The following is an 18,919-nucleotide window of genomic DNA, read 5'->3' on the forward strand; positions in this document are numbered from 1 at the left end:
GCAGGTCTGCACCCACCCAGACAGGCAGGTCTGCACCCAGACAGACAGGCAGGTCTGCACCCACCCAGACAGGCAGGTCTGCACCCAGACAGACAGGCAGGTCTGCACCCACCCAGACAGGCAGGTCTGCACCCACCCAGACAGGCAGGTCTGCACCCAGACAGACAGGTCTGCACCCAGACAGACAGGTCTGCACCCAGACAGACAGGTCTGCACCCAGACAGACAGGTCTGCACCCACCCAGACAGGCAGGTCTGCACCCAGACAGACAGGTCTGCACCCAGACAGACAGGTCTGCACCCAGCCAGACAGGCAGGTCTGCACCCAGACAGACAGGTCTGCACCCAGCCAGACAGGCAGGTCTACTCTGCACCCAGACAGACAGGCAGGTCTGCACCCAGACGGCACACCGAACCCGTGGTGATTGTAGGTGGGGGGGCACAAAAGGGGAGGAGGGTAAACGAAACGCAGGCAAAGAGTTTCACTGTTGAATGTAGGGCTGCCCCGTCTTGGTCAATTAGTTCACTTTTCAGGTCTTTTTGCCAATTACTCAAAGACTTGTGTAACCTCCAACAATGGACACTTGTAGAAAACAGGGAGAAAAGCCTCAATACTACATTCAAAAACAAATACAACAAAACCAATTACAACAAAAACTATGTGGAGCATAGTCTATTGTGGGCTTGGGAACGTGATGTCAAGTTTCTGAGACCCACCCACTGTCACATTTTAGTTGCTGTCACGCAGTGTCTGCGCTGGTGTTTTTTTTTGCGTTTGAGTCATTTCTTTGCATTCGCTTCCTTTTTATTGGCAGGGTGAGGGGCAACCAACTTCATAATATTCCACTCTAACAAAAAAATCAGTGGATCATATCCACTCAATATAGATGGAAGGGAGTTGACAAGAGTAGGGTCAACAAAATTCTTGGGGGTCATCATAGACGAGTCAATCAACTTCAAATGTCATATTGATCATCTGTTGACAAAACTGTCTAAATATGTTGGTTTATTTTTCAAACTCCGTAATTTTCTGCCTTTACCTGCTCTCCTGATCCTGTACAAAACCCTGTTTGAGCCACACATTAATTACTGTAACATCATATGGTGTAACACTTTCCCCAGCTATTTGAAGAAATTAGAAAGCTTACAAAAGAAAATAATACGAGCCGTATCCTGGTCGGATTTCAACGCACCCACATGTTCCCTTTTCTATAGCTATAATCTTCTGAGGCTTGCTGAGTTTAATATTCACCAAAACGCAATCTTGATGTATCAAGTTGTCCATAACTTACCGTAAATCCAAGACTCTCCAAGCTCATCCCAGTCAACCGCCCCGTCATTCTTTTAATACCAGAAATACACATCTTATTTATGGTAAGAAAAGACGACTGAAATGCACCAGTTTAAGTATAACTAATAGAGGGCCGCGGATCTGGAATGGGCTTGATGAGAGCCTGAAAACAGCTCCATCCATCTCTGTTTTCAAGAAAAAAATGAAAGAACAACTGCTTAATCTGTATGTATAATAATATAGTATATTATAATATATAGTATATATAATATATAATGTATATGATATATAATATAATATATAGCAATAATATGTATTATAAGTATACTTATACTTATCCATTGATCTGGGACTGTTTTTGTTTGTTTTGTTTTGTTTGTTTATTGTCCTGTTGTGTAATTGTTGTTATGTTATACTGTATGCAGTAACTTGTATTTAAGTTGTGTAAAGTCTTCCTGCTCAGGCTCCTGCTATAAGCTTTTAGTAGCTTCTTTGGAGACCTGGCACTCCACACATTTGTATCTTGGTGTTGATTGAACATGTCAATTGTTTGTGTGTGTGGGGGGCGAAATAAATCTGAAATCTGAATCTGAAATCTGAATCTGAAAAAAAAATCTGAATCAGTTGTGTGAAAGGCTGCAATAATGGGTCTCGCGGTGGATAGGGGGTGGAGCTTGAACACAGGGCAAAATGCCAGCTAGTAGTGTCCTCTTCCAATATTATGAATGAGTTATTGTTGTAATCAACCAATATGGCAGAAAACAATCCCAGAATGCAATGCGCAATATTCTGCAATTGTTTCCCGAGCACATTGGGCTCAGGAAACAAATTGTAAATGAGATATTTCCAGTGCAGCTGCAATGATCTTTGATAGCAGAATACCTTCAGTTGTCAAAAAGGTTGGTTTGGTGTCAGCCCCCCACTATAAAGAACAAGAACTTTGTTCTAGACCAGGGCTTCTCAAAGTTTTGATGACTGAAGACCAATTTAGGGACCCAGCATTGGATTGAGGGCCGCCCGAGAAAAAACAGAACACAAAATATTTCCAAAACAAATATTTTCTTTAATAGGCTATCTAGACTGAAAGTCATGCCAATTGTGAATCGTATGAGAAATGTATGTTGTGTTTTCTGGAGGAGAAAAAACCCCATTTGTAGATTTCACACACACACACACACACACACACACACACACACACACACACACACACACACACACACACACACACACACACACACACACACACACACACACACACACACACACACACACACACACGGCTGTGAAAAAGAGGACCCCTTTGAAAATATTTTTTCCCTTGTCAAAATGTAGCCTAACTTTGGAGCATTATTTCACCACCTTCCTGACAGGCTAGCATAGAATGGTTAATACCAATGGATGCCTTCTGTCATCTAGTTTCATATGATAGCAGAAACCTCACTCTGCCTTTAAGACTGAGCCCACTACAGCCTCTGAAAGACAGTGAACCTATGAAGGATCTGACCAAATACCATTATGTCACCTAACTCATCGCAGGCCACCAGAAACATTCCCGAGGGACCCAATTAGCCGGCGGGGCGGCGGGCTGCACTTTGAGAAACCGTGTTCTAGCCTCACCATTTTGAACCCACATTAAACAATCATAGAAGATGAGATCCATCATTAAAGTGGCAGAAATACCTATTTATTTCTCTATTGAAAGCAGCCTCAATAGACCAGGATGCAATGCAGCCACAGGGCACATTGTGCTTTTAGTGAGGGGGACGACTTTCTCAAACACAAACACTCTTGCTCTCTCACTCTTAACATGCTATCACTAGGCAGCACTGTCTCCCCCTACACCCACAAGCCACAGCTGAAGGCAGCAAGTTCATGGCTAGGGTAGTCAAAAGTATCGATAGTATGGATAAGTATCAATAACGAAAATTTGAAACGGATACAATACTCATTTGCGACAGTTATCGATAGTAACGATAAGTATCAATAGTAAACATTTGAAACAGATACAATACTCGTTTGCATTTTTTATTGATCAAACATTACTGATTTTGCCTCCCAATCATTGGGGCGTACCTGTTCCTTCAACAAGCTAAACGTGTTCTGCAGGGGTCATCTGCTGTGTTCTGATAGGCTGATGACTAGAGCAGGGGTAATCTGCTGTGTTCTGATAGGCTGATGACTAGAGCAGGGGTAATCTGCTGTGTTCTGATAGGCTGATGACTAGAGCAGGGGTAATCTGCTGTGTTCTGATAGGCTGATGACTAGAGCAGGGGTAATCTGCTGTGTTCTGATAGGCTGATGACTAGAGCAGGGGTAATCTGCTGTGTTCTGATAGGCTGATGACTAGAGCAGGGGTCATCTGCTGTGTTCTGATAGGCTGATGACTAGAGCAGGGGTCATCTGCTGTGTTCTGATAGGCTGATGACTAGAGCAGGGGTAATCTGCTGTGTTCTGATAGGCTGATGACTAGAGCAGGGGTAATCTGCTGTGTTCTGATAGGCTGATGACTAGAGCAGGGGTAATCTGCTGTGTAAGTGCAAAGTTTTTAATGAGTTTTATCTGGCCTAGATTAGCGAGAAGCGTGTGTGTGTCTGACCATCTATCTGTCTTTCTTTGTGTTCATGCCTCTTGATGTGTTCTCTCATTTACCCCCATGGTATCGAAAATGCTATAGAGTATCGATATTTTCCTGGGTATCGGTATCGAAGTTAGAAATTCTAGTATCGTGTAATCGTGACATCCCTAAATCCCACCTGTTGCAAATCATTCTGGGAATTGTAGGAAATCACTAACTGCAGTACATCTGGATGAAACCGGTTGAGTAGAGCAATATAGTGTAATTTTGCATGATAGCGGGCAATTGCATATCTCAATTAAATGGATGATTTCCTTCGTTGAAAAAGCCCCGTGATGATTAACCATCGAAGAACTTGGAACGACTAAATCCTTTGACATAGATATATATGTCCACGTCAAAGGGTTTATTCAGGAAATAGCCCATGTGTTATGTCTCTATGTCCTTTGACTTCAAGCCACCCAAAATGGTTGGGAAATGTTGCAGACAGTCCCAGTTGAGCCATATAAGAAAGCAGCAAGACATGAGAGCAGCTGGGAGGAGAGAGCTGAGCGCGAGAACAAGAACAGGGATTTGAGAAGTGAGCGCAGTGAAACATGAGGGACAGTGAAGACACAGGAGAGAGAGACACACACGAGGAGAGAGAGAGCCAGTGAAGACACAGGAGAGAGAGACACACACGAGGAGAGAGAGAGCCAGTGAAGACACAGGAGAGAGAAAGAGAGACACACACACACACAGACACACACAAGAGAGAGAGAGAGAGAGAGAGAGAGAGAGTGATTTTGGGGAGAGGAGTGAGTGAGGCATGGGATGGGGACAAAGGGCAGTGCGAGGGAGAACGAGGGGCGGTCGAGGGCTCAAGCAGCCACTGCATTCCGACACGTCACATTCCTGTTCACATCTGGCTGCAATACACATGCTCCCTGTTACAGAGTACCGCTCGCTCCCCTTCACAGACACATAAGATCTTAAGGTCTCTCACCCACATGCGCGGGCGTGCACACGCACACGCACGCACACAGGCACACACACACACACACAGGCACACGCACATAATTAGAGTAACCCCACATCGCTGCATCATTTACAAAACTCCTTTCATCACTTCCCCTCTGGACAAGTAGAGTCCCGTGGATTTAGACATTTGGAATTCCGCTCTCAGTCTTTCCTTCGGTTGATCCGGAGGTGGAGGAAAAAAAGAGGAGAAGAAGTCCTCCTCTCTTCTCCATCTTATCGACTCCATCGAGCTATCGGCAACAGAGGTGACACGGTTGGCTGGCCCGAGGGGCGTTCAAAGCCCCGGTGACTCAGCACTGCCGCGTGTTCCCATGCGCTCCCACCCGCAGCAGCAGCAGCAGAGGGGAAACCTGATCCCAATATTTACAGGCGTACACACACATGCAGGAACAGGAAGTACAGAGAAGGCTGGATCTGGGAACGTGTGTGGTCCGTCTGGGAGCGTGCACGTCTCTCTCCCTCTGGGGGCGAGGGGAAGCGGGTGGCATGTGTGTGTGTGTGTGTGTGTGGGGGGGGGGGGGGGGGGGGTGAGGCAGAGAAGCTGAGACGTTGAGAGACAGGTGGACGGGCCAACGGACACAGACTGGCTGTCTCCGCTCCGGGCGGTGCGCTGGCAGGTGGAAGCGTCTGTCAAAATCGCAAGTGCAGTGTGGGGACAGGGACGCTACGGCAAGCACCGCAATGTAGCCCAAATCACAGTGGTAAAAACGGCTCTGGTGTGTGTGTGTGTGTGTGTGTGTGTGTGTGTGTGTGTGTGCGAGTGTCTTTTCTTACGGTCAAAGTGGCTGTGCCTCTGTTTGAAGGTGCTTTGTAAGTTGGTGCTAAGCTGGGAGACGGGTGCTTTGATCTCCGTGTGGCTCTGCTGGCTCAGCTTCTCCTCCATCTCCACGGTGCAGCAGGAGAAGCCCTGCGGACAGACCTTCAGGGGGGCTCCTGCAGGGAGAGACAGCAGGAGAACACAGGCTTTTACACGCTACGTTCTGCAAGAAGACCTCCATCGTGGCTGCTCATCATCAATCACATCACCACTGCAAAATAGTACCCCGGCCAGCAGAGATGAAGGAGCCTTTGCACCTGTCTTATTTGCAGGGTCTGCTGGTTTCATCAGGTTACATTTCAAACGTTTAAAGCCAGTTCGAATTAATAAACACAAGACCAACTTTGCGATTCAAATAAAATAAATCTCAAAAACCTGAATAGAAGACATAAATGCCGCATGTATTTAAGTCTATTTAAGGCCTTGAGTTCAGATATTAAGACATTTTAAGATCTTTTCAGGATGTGCACACCTGCAGAGTCGCTCAATTTAAATCTATAGGGGTTCAATTTAGCCAATTGGTCAATGCTGGCCTAGTGGGCATTTTGACATATTGTTTCATATTAGTCACTCAGTCTGAGCACATGTATCATACCCACAGCGTATTGCTTTCTCTTTGATAGAAATCTCCTCCCCATTGCTTAGCAATATGCCCTGATAATAAATCACTCAAACTTCAGAAGCAAAAGTTGGCAATGCAAAACAACCTATAAAGAAAGTTACAATGAAATCACACAAATAGCATTACATTTGTCATAAATCAAAGTGTTTTTTTTTAAAGAAGCAGCTCATCTCTATAACCACGTGTCTTTGGTTATATCAAGTATGAGCCATTTGTCCTCTAGAAACCAAAATGAAGCAAGGGAAAAAATATAGTTTCATTCCAAAAAGAGACGTCGACCATTTGAAAAATCTGTCTACTTCTATTATAGTTATTATCCGTCTTGAGCCTTTCACTTGGATGCAACCTTACTTTTTGGAATATTGAAAAAACATGAGCTCAGCTTTTTTTTTTTTTTATATATATATACTGTAGATATATAGTGTTTTAGAATGAACCTCTTCAACGGTTAATTAACAACACTGCCCTTACCAAGTCAAATGCACTTTAGGTGAGGGGAAAAAGGACCCTTAACAGCACTTAAGTGGATTAATTACATCATTCAGCCCAAGGCGGTCTTTAGTCTGGCACTTTACAGAGCTTTGCTCTTATCCTGGCTGCTCACTGTCATGATTGATGGTTTGTACACAGGGCTTCTTCAACAGCTCCCAGGATGAGACTGATAAGACCAGCTTCACTTCAGCCTCACTACAGGTGAGGAGGCCGACCCAGCCCAAGCCAAACAACCTCACCTGAGAGACGCCACACTGTTTTCTAATCACAGCCGATCATTTCAAATCCAAACACAGCCATTGGTACAACAAGACTTTAACTGCCAACGTTGACAAACGTGAGTTTAACATCCAATTAAAGGGAGGGTCAGGTCAGCAGCACTGGGCAGAGGAGGAGGACGAATGCAAAGTTGCAGCTGCAATAATGTTTTGTTTTAAACGTGGCTGTTGGAATTTGTGGAGAACACAGGGATCCTTTCACCTCGCCCAGGCACCAGCGGCCTGTTTAGTTTCCCCCGCCAGCTCCTGCTCACTGACTCGGGGCCTGTAGACCTGTAGGCCTGTAGGCCTGTAGGCCTGTAGGGCTGTAGGCCTGTAGGCCTGTAGGTCTGTAGGCCTGTAGGCCTGTAGGCCTGTAGACCTGTAGACCTGTAGGCCTGTAGGCCTGTAGGGCTGTAGGCCTGTAGGTCTGTAGGCCTGTAGGTCTGTAGGCCTGTAGGTCTGCACAGCCAGCCACAGCTCTCTGCTACTGCAACTGCTGCTTCCACCCCATATATGGAGCTTCAAAATGAAGGAAAGACTCTGAAGTTTCATGAAGCATTATTAGATGGATTTAGCCTACACATGGCATTAGAAGTGATGTGAAATAGTGGCTTGTTCCATAATATTTCTTTAAAGAGCTGGAGGTGTTGTAAATGTAACCCACTGAACAGCAAGATGTAACTGGAAATAGCGTCTTTACAATAGATCCCTCCATGATGGAGAGTTAGACGTATAATGACATGATCACCTCAGGGCACGAAAGGCATGCACCACCTACCCTCAGCCCATAAACTACAGCCTTCTGTCTGGGATCAAGTCCAAATAAGGCCCAAGTCACTTTTTCTCTCACTCGCCCCTTTCCCCGAACTCATCTCTCTCTCACTCCCCCCCCCCCCCCCCCCCCTGTCACTCATTCCAACCGACCCTCACTCTCATGTACACACACACACACACACACACACACAGTTGGCAGACCCTACCTAAACACATTCACACATCACATCACTGCTCAACACATAGCTCTTTGTACCAGCATGATTGGAGGTACAGGGAGCAGTGGGTGCGCACGAGCACACACACACACACACACACACACACACACACACACACACACACACACACACACACACACACACACACACACACACACACACACACACACACACACACACACACACACACACACACACACACACACACAGAAAACTTTTAGGTGAAACAGCCATCCAGTCTCTCCTCCACCAGGGCCCCTGGTTGCCCGCAGCACGGGCGCACAATCAAAAGGGTTATATCCACGTGGAAAATAGCCGCAGTTACCAAAGTACACAAATAAAAGTGAGATGGTCAATATTTCACAGGAATGTCTGCACAAATGTCACATTGTTAGCTCAAAGGATTAAGTCTCTGAAAAGTGAAGATTCGTAGCTAATGCAGCAGCATACTTTGTGAAAACATTGTGGCAGCCAATTTCTCAAACCGAGAGAGCAAAACGGCACGCAGCAAAGCTGAAACACAAGGAGGCGAAACCGTTCGAGGAAGAGTTGGTTCCTATAAAAATCACCATCACGCTGGACCGCGTGTGACACGATGTGTCAGCCTCCCAATTTCACAATAAGCCGTCACTCGATGCATCGCTAGTTTCTTCCTGCCCATCGTTGTCTTGAATAGTCTTTTGTGCGACGGCACTGACGGCCGGGGTGAGCTGGGAGGACCGCTCTCGTTTGCCTTATGGAGTTCCTTTTAGGGGCCTCTCTCAGCCCCTCCGGCTTCACAAGTACTATTAAGATCTAATGGGACACAGAGACAGAACATTGTTCGAGCGTCACTGCGGAGAGGAGGAACGGTCCAAAACAAGAGCGCGGGCGGCTTGTAAACAAACACGAGACATGTGTGTCATGGCATTCATCAGCGGGCCGCTGCTTCCCCGCTTTCCCTTTGTGGGAGACCACCATCCCCTTTAAATGGCTCATAAAATAAGTCACTTCCCTTTCACGTCTCCCAACGCCGCGCTCAGGGGAAGGATGGTGGGGGGAGGTGAAAACGCCTCATGGACAAAAACCAGATTAGACACCTCACCGCCCCCTCTGCCTGCCATCATGTGTGCCCCTGAACCAGACGGACCTCGCCCACCCTCTGACCCCCCCCCCCCACATCGGCCAGCACCACCCTGCAGGCTTAACCAGCGAGGTCAGGGGTTAACAGCCACTCCTCTGAGAGAGGTCCTGTCCTCTGACCCCCCCCCCCCCCGCCCTCCCCGTCCCCGTCCTCCAGCCAGCACATCCAACCACACACAGTAACTCACAAACCCCTCCTCCCCTTTATCCCCACCACCACCCGACTTATACTCCAATAATAACAACAGCAACGCACATAGCCACAGGAATAAAAATAAAAACACACATACACACAATTAAGAACCATAAAAGTCGCAGGCGCGCACAGTACATGAGCAAAACCTTAACAGCCACATACTCCAAAATCTCAAGTCATAAAAAAGGGCCCGGGAGGATTATTTCCGTAGCCTCCTGAACTCAAGTCACCACTGAGACGGCTAAGAGAGCCGTGAAGGAGGCCCAGGGGCACCACATGCCCCTCAGCCATTCACCGCAGGCTGTCACTAATTGGAGGCAGCTACAATGAGCCCCGGTGGTCTGCCACTGACAACATTTGTAAATAATTAGAAGATATACTGTACGCTACTTATCGTTTATGTACATTATGAATTCAAATCCCTCGGAATGCGGGGGGGGGGGGAATTGGAGCCCATGAGATGTTTGGATGACGGAAACACAATATCGGACCAATTTCAATTCAAAACATGAAAAATGCGTGCGCGCATTCCAAGTCGGTCTGCACACGGCCCGGTCCGGCACCAAACATATACTCAGTGGTGGGAAAAGCATAAGAAACTAAAGAGCTGTGAATCACAGTTAAAATAGCTGAGGCGTCAGACACCCGAGACAGAAAACTGGCAAATGGCAAAAAAGGTTGATTATCTCTACATAAATTGGCATAATCTGTTGCCTGCAGTCACATCCAAAGAGGAGGGCGGCCAGGCTGCGGCGCATTGCTGACAGAACCTGGTGTAAATCTACACAGCCTGCAGCCATAACATTCTCCCCTCGCTCCTCGCATAGTCTGTCTAGGGCGTCATTATCTCCTCGGCCTGGGGGAGTGCTGCCGTTTGTTGGGTAACTTTCTGTTCTGTTCCTACACAAGTCACACTGGCTTGCGGTGGGCCTGAGGAGTCCGGGGGTTGTTATTTACAGATACATGTATACAGAGGTTTCAGTAACTAGCGTTACGGCCTGTGATCAACCTCCTATTTGTCAACTGTCTCCTAGGAGAGATGTTAAAGGGGGCGTGGAGTGTGATCCCTCCGCTTGAAAGAGGAGATAAAAAAGGCAGCAAACCGCGAGATATTTCATTTCCAAAATCATAGCAATTACTTTGTGTCAGGCCCATTCACTCCTTAGGTTCTCTCCTGTCGCGGCATGTTGTCAAGTCAGCTTCCACGCCATCCACTCCTCCTCCTGTCTCACTCTGTCACTCTGCTGTCTGCAAACAGGCTACAGTTGTGGTCCTTATTTGAACTGAGTAAAAAAACAAAAACATTTTTACAATAAATGTTAGAATTTCCCTTTCCCCATTCACTTAAAAAAAATAGAATTATTTGAAGGGTTTCAAGAAAGCCAGATATGCATCTTAGAAAGATTTGGCTTTTTCAGACAGTCAACTCTGTCAAACAACTCTGATGACTCTATTCTCAAGACAATAAGATCACTAATCTGAAAGCAACCGCCTTCAGATGTTTTGCTTTAATCAGCTCTCAGCAATCATGCTGGAAGATGAGGCATCACTTTGCTCTAATGTTGGATATCTCATTTTGAAATAAAGCTCATTTCCTGTCATCTATTCAAAACGATGGTACATGTTCCAAGTCTCCATAATGTACCAATTTGGTTTGGTTTAGCAGGGGACTCGCCCTTATGAGATCCATCAACGGCTATCAAAATACTGCCCCCATCTGGCAGCGTCAGGTTCATATCTGAGCACACAGGCCACTAATGTCCCCTTTTTGTACTTTCACAGCACAGTAATTGAAACTGCTCCAGCACAATGTGATATTTACCCCACATTATGAAAAAAGCCTTCACTTCTTGGGCACGGTGGTGCAGTGGTAGCGTTCTGGCCTCGCACTCTCGCCTCACAGGAAGAAGGTCCTGGGTTTGATTCTCGCCTCAGGGTATATCTCCCCCCATGCTTTTGGTGCTTAGTGCCCAGGTGGGCTATCTCATCGAAAATATCTTCTATCTATCCACTGTAAATCCACTGCCTATTTAACGTATATTTAACTCAGTCTGTAAATCTCATGTAAATCCAAAGTAAATTCATATTTATCATCCACAGAACACTTCACCACTCATGTACATATTGTATATATTGACTCGATTTGATTGCACTTGCAACCTTGCGATTGCCGTTAGTTATCTTCCTACTTCTTATCCCTGTATATTGATGTAACCGCTACGCTGCATACAGACACTAAGACAAATTCCTCGTATGTAACTTGCATACTTTGGCTTCTGCGTGGAGTTTGCATGTTCTCCCCGTGCTCCCCTGGGGTTTCCTCCATATATCATCAATATGGACCTCCAATAAGAACATGCAAGAAGATTGTCGTCTACCAGCGGCGCTTGGTTGGTTCCCGAACCAGTGTGCTTCACTGCAGCTGCCCATCGCCCCTGGCCACCCCGTGGAGGAAGTGCCTCTAATCATATGTGTGTGTGTGTGTGTGTGTGTGTGTGTAAGTAATGTGTATGTGCATATTGGTGCATTGTGGCAAATAAAGACAGAGTTGTCCGTCCTTTGACCTTTAGGCAAGCTGACTAAGAGCTCGTTCTCGTTATTTACAACCTGGGGGAGCAGCAACAGGAGGGACAAGGGTTACAAACAGCCACACATTCACATCAGGCCACTCCTCAGTACAACCACAGTCTCTCAGGGCCATGTTGCCATCAGACCACTCCTCAGTACAACCACAGTCTCTCAGCCACTCAGGGGCTGTGTTGCCAGCAGTGGTTGAAGGAGGGGAACGTGGAGTGTGTCTTGTTCACTTTCCCCGTCCAAGTTTTTCTTGCTGGTCTGGGGACTCAAACTACTGATCTTCTGATCACATGCAACCTAATATTGATAGTGGGGATACATTCCAAATGAAAGAGCAAATAACAATGTTCTGCCAGGTCCTCAACAAGGAAAGGGAAAAGTCGTTAAACGTCATGCTTCAATGTGTGGGATTCTTCTGCCCCGGGGGGAACCATTTCACAGTCAAATGAAATCCTAATAGACTTGCAGCAGTCAAACAAAATGAAACACAATATTAATGCATCATGGCCAAAGTATAACAATCACATTGTATTAGGAGCTCTGAGAACTCTAGACTAAACAGTCTGCATCAGGATAAGAAAGGCTCTTATACGACATGTGAGTGGGACAGAGAAAAAAGATGCAGACTTCATTCGTCAAGCGTGGTTTGGCAACTGATAGGAACTAGGCAGAATATGGCTGTGGATACTGGGCTATGCTAGATCTATTGTCTTATTATAATGAGTTGCTAAGGGAATTTAAAATGCATTTCGTCGAGACCAAAAAAGAGCAAATAGCGAAACATATCAGAAAAGACATCATCCTGAGTTGGATGTGATGAAAAGTGAGCCTGAGATTTGTGAGCCCCCCGTCTCCAGCGTGGATTCTCTCATTTAGCTCTCAGCTCTCCAAAGCATGTTGAAGAGAGCAAAACCACAGAGTCACACTGATTCAAAAACAGTACAAACTATTAATATAGCCATTTCAAAAGCCAAGATAAATGTAACACACGCCCACGCATATCTGTACACGAGTGCGTGCACGAGTGCGTGCACACGCACATACACGCACGCACGCGCGCACACACACACACACACACACACACACACACACACACACACACACACACACACACACACACACACACACACACACACACACACACACACACACACACACACACACACACAGAGCTAGGATTCAATCACCGCAAAGGGGGAAAATGTTCAACAACATTATGCTGTAAGCGGAAACCATTATTAGAGACTCAGCTGCTCATATGGAGATAATCAGGGTCGGGCTTTACTTCCACCTCCTCCGTTTCTACACTTCACCGCCTTGCAAAAATACAGTCATGACAAGTTTACAGCAGTTTGGCCAAACCAATAATGCTTTTGTGCTCTTGGTTCATAAGGAGAGTCCAGAGGAGCCTGAAGAGATTGGCAGGGGACCTCTGGATCTGCCTGGAGCGCTTCAACACAACGGAGCGAACCAAGCACCAATCCAAAACTTGTCAATTACTTCTTCTTTTTTTATCATTCCAAGTATTCTGCTCCCTTGTGCGCTCAGTTTTTCCCAACTGGCAAAGTTGAAGAACAGTGTAGTTTAAGTTGTTATGTTGCACATGTCATGAAGGACATTCATGTCAGAGAAGTCCCACCTACGTCTGGGAAACCAAGAGGATGATCACTATCTTTTAGTGTCTTTGTGGCATTCCTTTTGGCCGAGCCATAGGAGGGGTCGGTGCTTGGACAGACATCCACCCCATGGCCCCCAGAGGGGGGGACGGGGGGGGGGGGCGGCAGGTGCTGTGCTAACCAGGAAGTGTGCTAACGAGCAGGATGTCCCACGGCGCGTAGCTCTGCTGACCCTCGCAGGCAGCGGGAAACTGTTTTCAACACACAGCGCTCCTCCAGCCAGCCCACAGCCAGAGCTGTAGAGTGATTTAAACAGAGAGTGGCGCCAATGGAGGTCCAAAATGCTTGATATAGTCACATGACTCACACAGCTATAGAGTGTGTGCGGGCGAGTATGTTCCAGGAAGTATGTTTGAATGCATCAAATAAAGCTGATAATAATAATAGCCGTTAAGTGCAGTTCTCGCAGAAATAGACTCATGAAACAACAATTAAACAACAACAACAAGAGTATGCACCAGCAGTTTTTCTCGACGGAAAATACGTTTTTGCAGTTCTTCCAAGTGGATTTGGATCGGACTGGATCCGACACGGATTGGCTGAAGGACTGGATTTGGCTGAAGGAGTTGTCTGTCAAGGAGAGTACTCTCACCCACTGAAATGGCTATGGACGCTCACGGCTTGGAGTCCAGCCTGATACGTAGAGCCAAACAGAATGTGAGATCACGTCATCAGGATGGTTTTAATCAGGCTACATTCAAGTTTCATCTAATGTAGATATTCTGCATAGTATAATACAGAGATGCAAAGGCATGGAGAGTGAAAAAGGTGACAGATCTATCCAGGGCAGACACAAAACCAATAAAATCATTAATTTAAGTGTCCTATTTTGGGATGAAAAAGGTGACTGTCACCGAAAGGTGACTAGTTTGCATCCCTGAATAATAAGACAGACAACATGTGGAGTTATAGTTTATAGTTCAGTTATATGAAGATAGTATAGCATAATGGATCGAATACAATGCCAAAAAAATCTAAAGAGTTGATCAGTTACATGGGTGAATAAAGAAGTAACACAAGGATGCATAGACTTTTCCTAGCAACTCCTACACACACACACACACACACACACACACACACACACACACACACACACACACGTGTAGCTTTGTTTGTTGTGTGAAGTCAGCTGACAGTGACCAGAAAGCAGCTGTGCCTCACATGTTGAGTCACGACACTGCTGTTGACGTCACCTTAAGCATTAACAAAAAGTATCAAATGTTAGTAGGGCTGCAAGTAACCAACCATTATTTTCATTATCAATTCGTCTGTCGGTTATTTTCTCGACTAATGGGTCATTTGGTCTATAAAATGTCACAAAACGGTGAAAAATATCAATCAATTTTTCCCCAAAGCCCAAGATGACATCCTCAAATGTCTTCTTTTGTCCTGACCAACAGTCCACCACAACCCAAAGAGAATCAGTTTGCTGTCATAGAAGACTTAAAAAAACAGAAAATATTCACATTTAAGAAGCTGGAACAAGAGGATCCTTGAGTCGAAATGATTAATCGATTCAAAGAAATAGTTGCAGATTAATTTTCTGCCGATCGACTAATCGTTGCAGCTCTAAACAAGAAACAATCATGATCACAGATCTTCAGTAACATCCATGAAAAAATGTGACCTCTGCCGATGCCTCTTGACTAGGAATAGGCCTCTCACAAGTGGCCAACTGAGGAAACATCAGCATTGCTTGTGTGACGTGAGACTTAATCCATTTACAAGAGTGCTCACCATCTAGTTATGAGGCCAGCAGCTTTGGTTTTGAGCACTCTCAGTCTCGAGTGAATATTTTAAGTTACTCAGCCGGCCACAAGAACTTGGATAATGTCTGTGCGAAATGATGTTTCCTTAAATAAATCAGGAATTAAAATCTCATCCAAAACACAGCTGTCAAAACACCCAAACTGCCAAAATGTGCTTTTCAGATGGCATGACTAGGAGGAATCAGAAAGGCAAGTCTGCTCTGGGCAGAACTCATTACCGATCCTTCAGCACCGCAGCAGCAGCACTGAACTGAACTGCCACAGCAGCAACGGCCCTTCATGTCAATGCTGGCTGCCAGCTTCTTATTCAGGGTGAGAGATTAAAAAAATCTTTATCTGCCCAAAAAAAAAACTCCACATGCGTCAAAACGCAGCACAGGCACGAGTGAGTTATTTCCCCCAGAACGCCACGCGATCACGCAAACAAGCGCACACACTGCGATTCAATAAATCCGAGCCCTCTGCCACCAGAGTCCGTCTCTGATAGCTAAACCAGTCGGGGCCTCTGGCCAATTAAAACTCTCCATTTGTGAACATTCCAAAATGCTGTCATCCATGAACATTTACCCAGAAGCCCCTGGGGAGATTCCACAACATGGCCCTGGCCTCTGGCTCGCTCCGTTTCCCTCTCCCTCCCCAGCAACTGCGTCTCGGGCTTTGTCTCCTCACACAAAAGCTCCCTGCCTACACCACTTCCCAGGTCACTGCTTTGTCAATGATTTAACTCGCTCCTGCACTTCCCCAAAGTACATCTCAAAAGTCAAGCTACCAACGCTACCCACAGGGGCTATTCACTACCAACGCTAACCACAGGGGCTATTCACTACCAACGCTAACCACAGGGGCTATTCACTACCAACGCTAACCACAGGGGCTATTCACTACCAACGCTAACCACAGGGGCTATTCACTACCAACGCTAACCACAGGGGCTATTCACTACCAACGCTAACCACAGGGGCTGTTCACTACCAACGCTAACCACAGGGGCTATTCACTACCAACGCTAACCACAGGGTCTATTCACTACCAACGCTAACCACAGGGGCTATTCACGGAGCACTTCTGCCATTTCCACTTGTTGCACACTTTGAAATTATACGTCATGCCTTGGAGTCGCTATAATAAGGGAAAAAAAATAGTGGGGAACAGTCTGACCTCTGCATGCAAAATAGCGCGAGGTAAATATAGCCCCTGATTAGGGGATTGCGTTTGCAACATGAAAGACATTTCCATAATGTGTCTGATAGCAGATTAGAGCTAGCGGACTTTTAGGAGGGAGTTGTTGGGGGGGAGAGTGTTGATTTAACTGTGCAGGGCAAGGTTCAGGTGGTAGCAATTAACTCCCCTGATACTAAAACCTCAACAACTACTACTATGTAATAGAATGAAGGAAAACACTATTCTGCAAGTGAGAGTGACTAACAGGGTTCCCACACAGACACCTTCTTAAACGTGACATTCAAGGGCTTTTCAAGGACTGTCCAGGCCCAATTCCCTCCAATTCAAGGACACAACACGCCATAGTTTGAGACACGGATCAAGGTTAATCACAACACTGATCATTTTTTATAATGAGATGAACTAGCAGGCTTTACAGAAGCTCACAAACAACTATTAAAAATTAAACTTTTGCACCAAATAAATTCAAGCACTTTCAATGACCCACCCATGTCTATTTATGACAATTTAAAAAAAAACGTTTCCCCCAACCCTCTCAAATTGACAAACTTTCAAGGATTTCAAGGCGCCGTGGGAACCCTGGAATAAGAAGTGCAAGTGAGAGAACGTTACGGGACATTGGGTGAGAGAGATTGGGAGTTTGGGGTGGGGTGGGGTACAAGGACTTTGTGGTCAGCCACCCATACCAGTTAATCCAGTGTTGCTGGTTGCTGCTGTGTTAATTAGTCAAAGTAATGTCCTACAAGAGAGAGTGGGGCGATCACTTCCCTTCAGCACATCCCTCATCATGATGTTCTGTGCCAGACGACGGTAAACATCTGCTGCAGAGAGGAACAGCGAGGTCTGCCAGGGGTCAAGAAACACACAAACATGGCAGCCAAGCAATGACATCATACAAATAAAAGGGTCAAAGCCCCAAACACTTGCGCAAGTAATGTCTGCTCCAACTATGGAGGGAGCTGCAGGAGGCCATGAGCCACGTTAACAGAGTTATGGGGAATTCATGTTGCAAACACAAGTGTGGTCTGTGTGTGTGTGTGTTTGTGTTTGTGTGTGTGTGTGTGTGTGTGTGTGTGTGTGTGTGTGTGTGTCTGTGTGTCTGTGTGTGTGTGTGTGTGTGGGAGAGGGGGGGTTTCATATGCTGTTTTGATGCCGTGCTGCACCAGTGGGCTAGCTCGGGGTTTTACAGAGGAATCTGCAGAAGTGATCCTGAAAGCTGTAGTTCCTCGCAGGCCCGTAGCTACCATTGAGGACACCGAGGTCATGACCTCGGTATAAAATAAAATTAATAGCCCCGCCCCCCAGATCTATTCATCGGTCATTGATGTTGTAAAGCCCTCATAAATAACATGATATATGACAGTTGATCAGAAATGCAACAATTTGCTTCCTCTCTGTGTGCTATTCACCTTATGTTCAGACCTTACAGTGGGCCAAATTCTTCCGGGTCCGTCTAACACTTCCGGCGGTCACGGCGCCAAATATGAAAGAACGTCATGAAGAAGAGAGTCGTTTTTGTAGTGGACAGCGCAGGGTGTAAAACAAAGAACGTAGCCTACTAGGGCTGTCACTTTTTCCCAAAATAAAGTTCGAACGAACTTTAATTGCCCGAAATTCGTTCGAATATATTCAAAGTTTTTTGGTTAATTAAAAAAAAATTATTTTATTTTTTCAGTCCAGGCAACCGGGCATCAGCCCGACGTGTTAAGGTGCTCTTATACTCGAGCAAAGCTCCGTGGGGGTGGGGCCCCGCGAGTCTCCGTGAGTCACCGTGCAGACCTCGCGCTGGGGGTGATGCCATTATACTCAGAAAGTGATCAGCATGTATTGTACAATGGTGAGAACAGCCCGTGAAAAGTCGCAATGAAACTCTGTGCAGTACTGAGTGCGCTTTCACTCTCAAACGACCGCACATCAGCACATGAAGGACTCACCAAACTTGTTTTTACTGAAAGCCGTTTTTACTTCTCAGCCCTGATAGCCTACTACTCTGTGCTGCTTTTAATCTCTCTCAATAATGCTCTCAACACAACACATTTACTTGGTGAAATGACTAAAAACGAACAGTTGCAAATCTAAGTTTATAGCCTACCACATGGGTCAAGAAATGTGGCGAAAACACAGCTCAGTGTTCAGGGCTCAGTGGCTCGAAAGCGGACATGTTTGGAGAGAAGCCGTGCGCTGCTCGCGCTGTGAGGAAAAAACGACGGAGCTAGCGAATAACCACGGCCAACAAATTTACGTCATTTGACGCGCCCGCCCCTCGCTCCACCCACGCGCCCTTCACGGCAGGGTGAGCATAATTCCCCCTTTAGCTTGGACGCTCACA

General features: G+C 46.1%; 1 protein-coding gene across 1 annotated transcript in view; it reads right to left on the reverse strand.

Annotated features, from left to right (window-relative positions):
• The window catches only part of gpc4 (glypican 4), a 52,955-nt gene that overhangs the window by 15,303 nt on the left and 18,733 nt on the right, over nt 1-18,919 (reverse strand). Inside the window, 1 exon segment of the mRNA XM_083651855.1 lies at nt 5,660-5,818. Coding sequence (XP_083507981.1) covers nt 5,660-5,818 — 159 coding nt within the window.

Source organism: Poromitra crassiceps (assembly GCF_964638095.1).
Source record: "Poromitra crassiceps genome assembly, chromosome: 15".
In the NCBI taxonomy this organism is placed as follows: Eukaryota; Metazoa; Chordata; class Actinopteri; order Beryciformes; family Melamphaidae; genus Poromitra; species Poromitra crassiceps.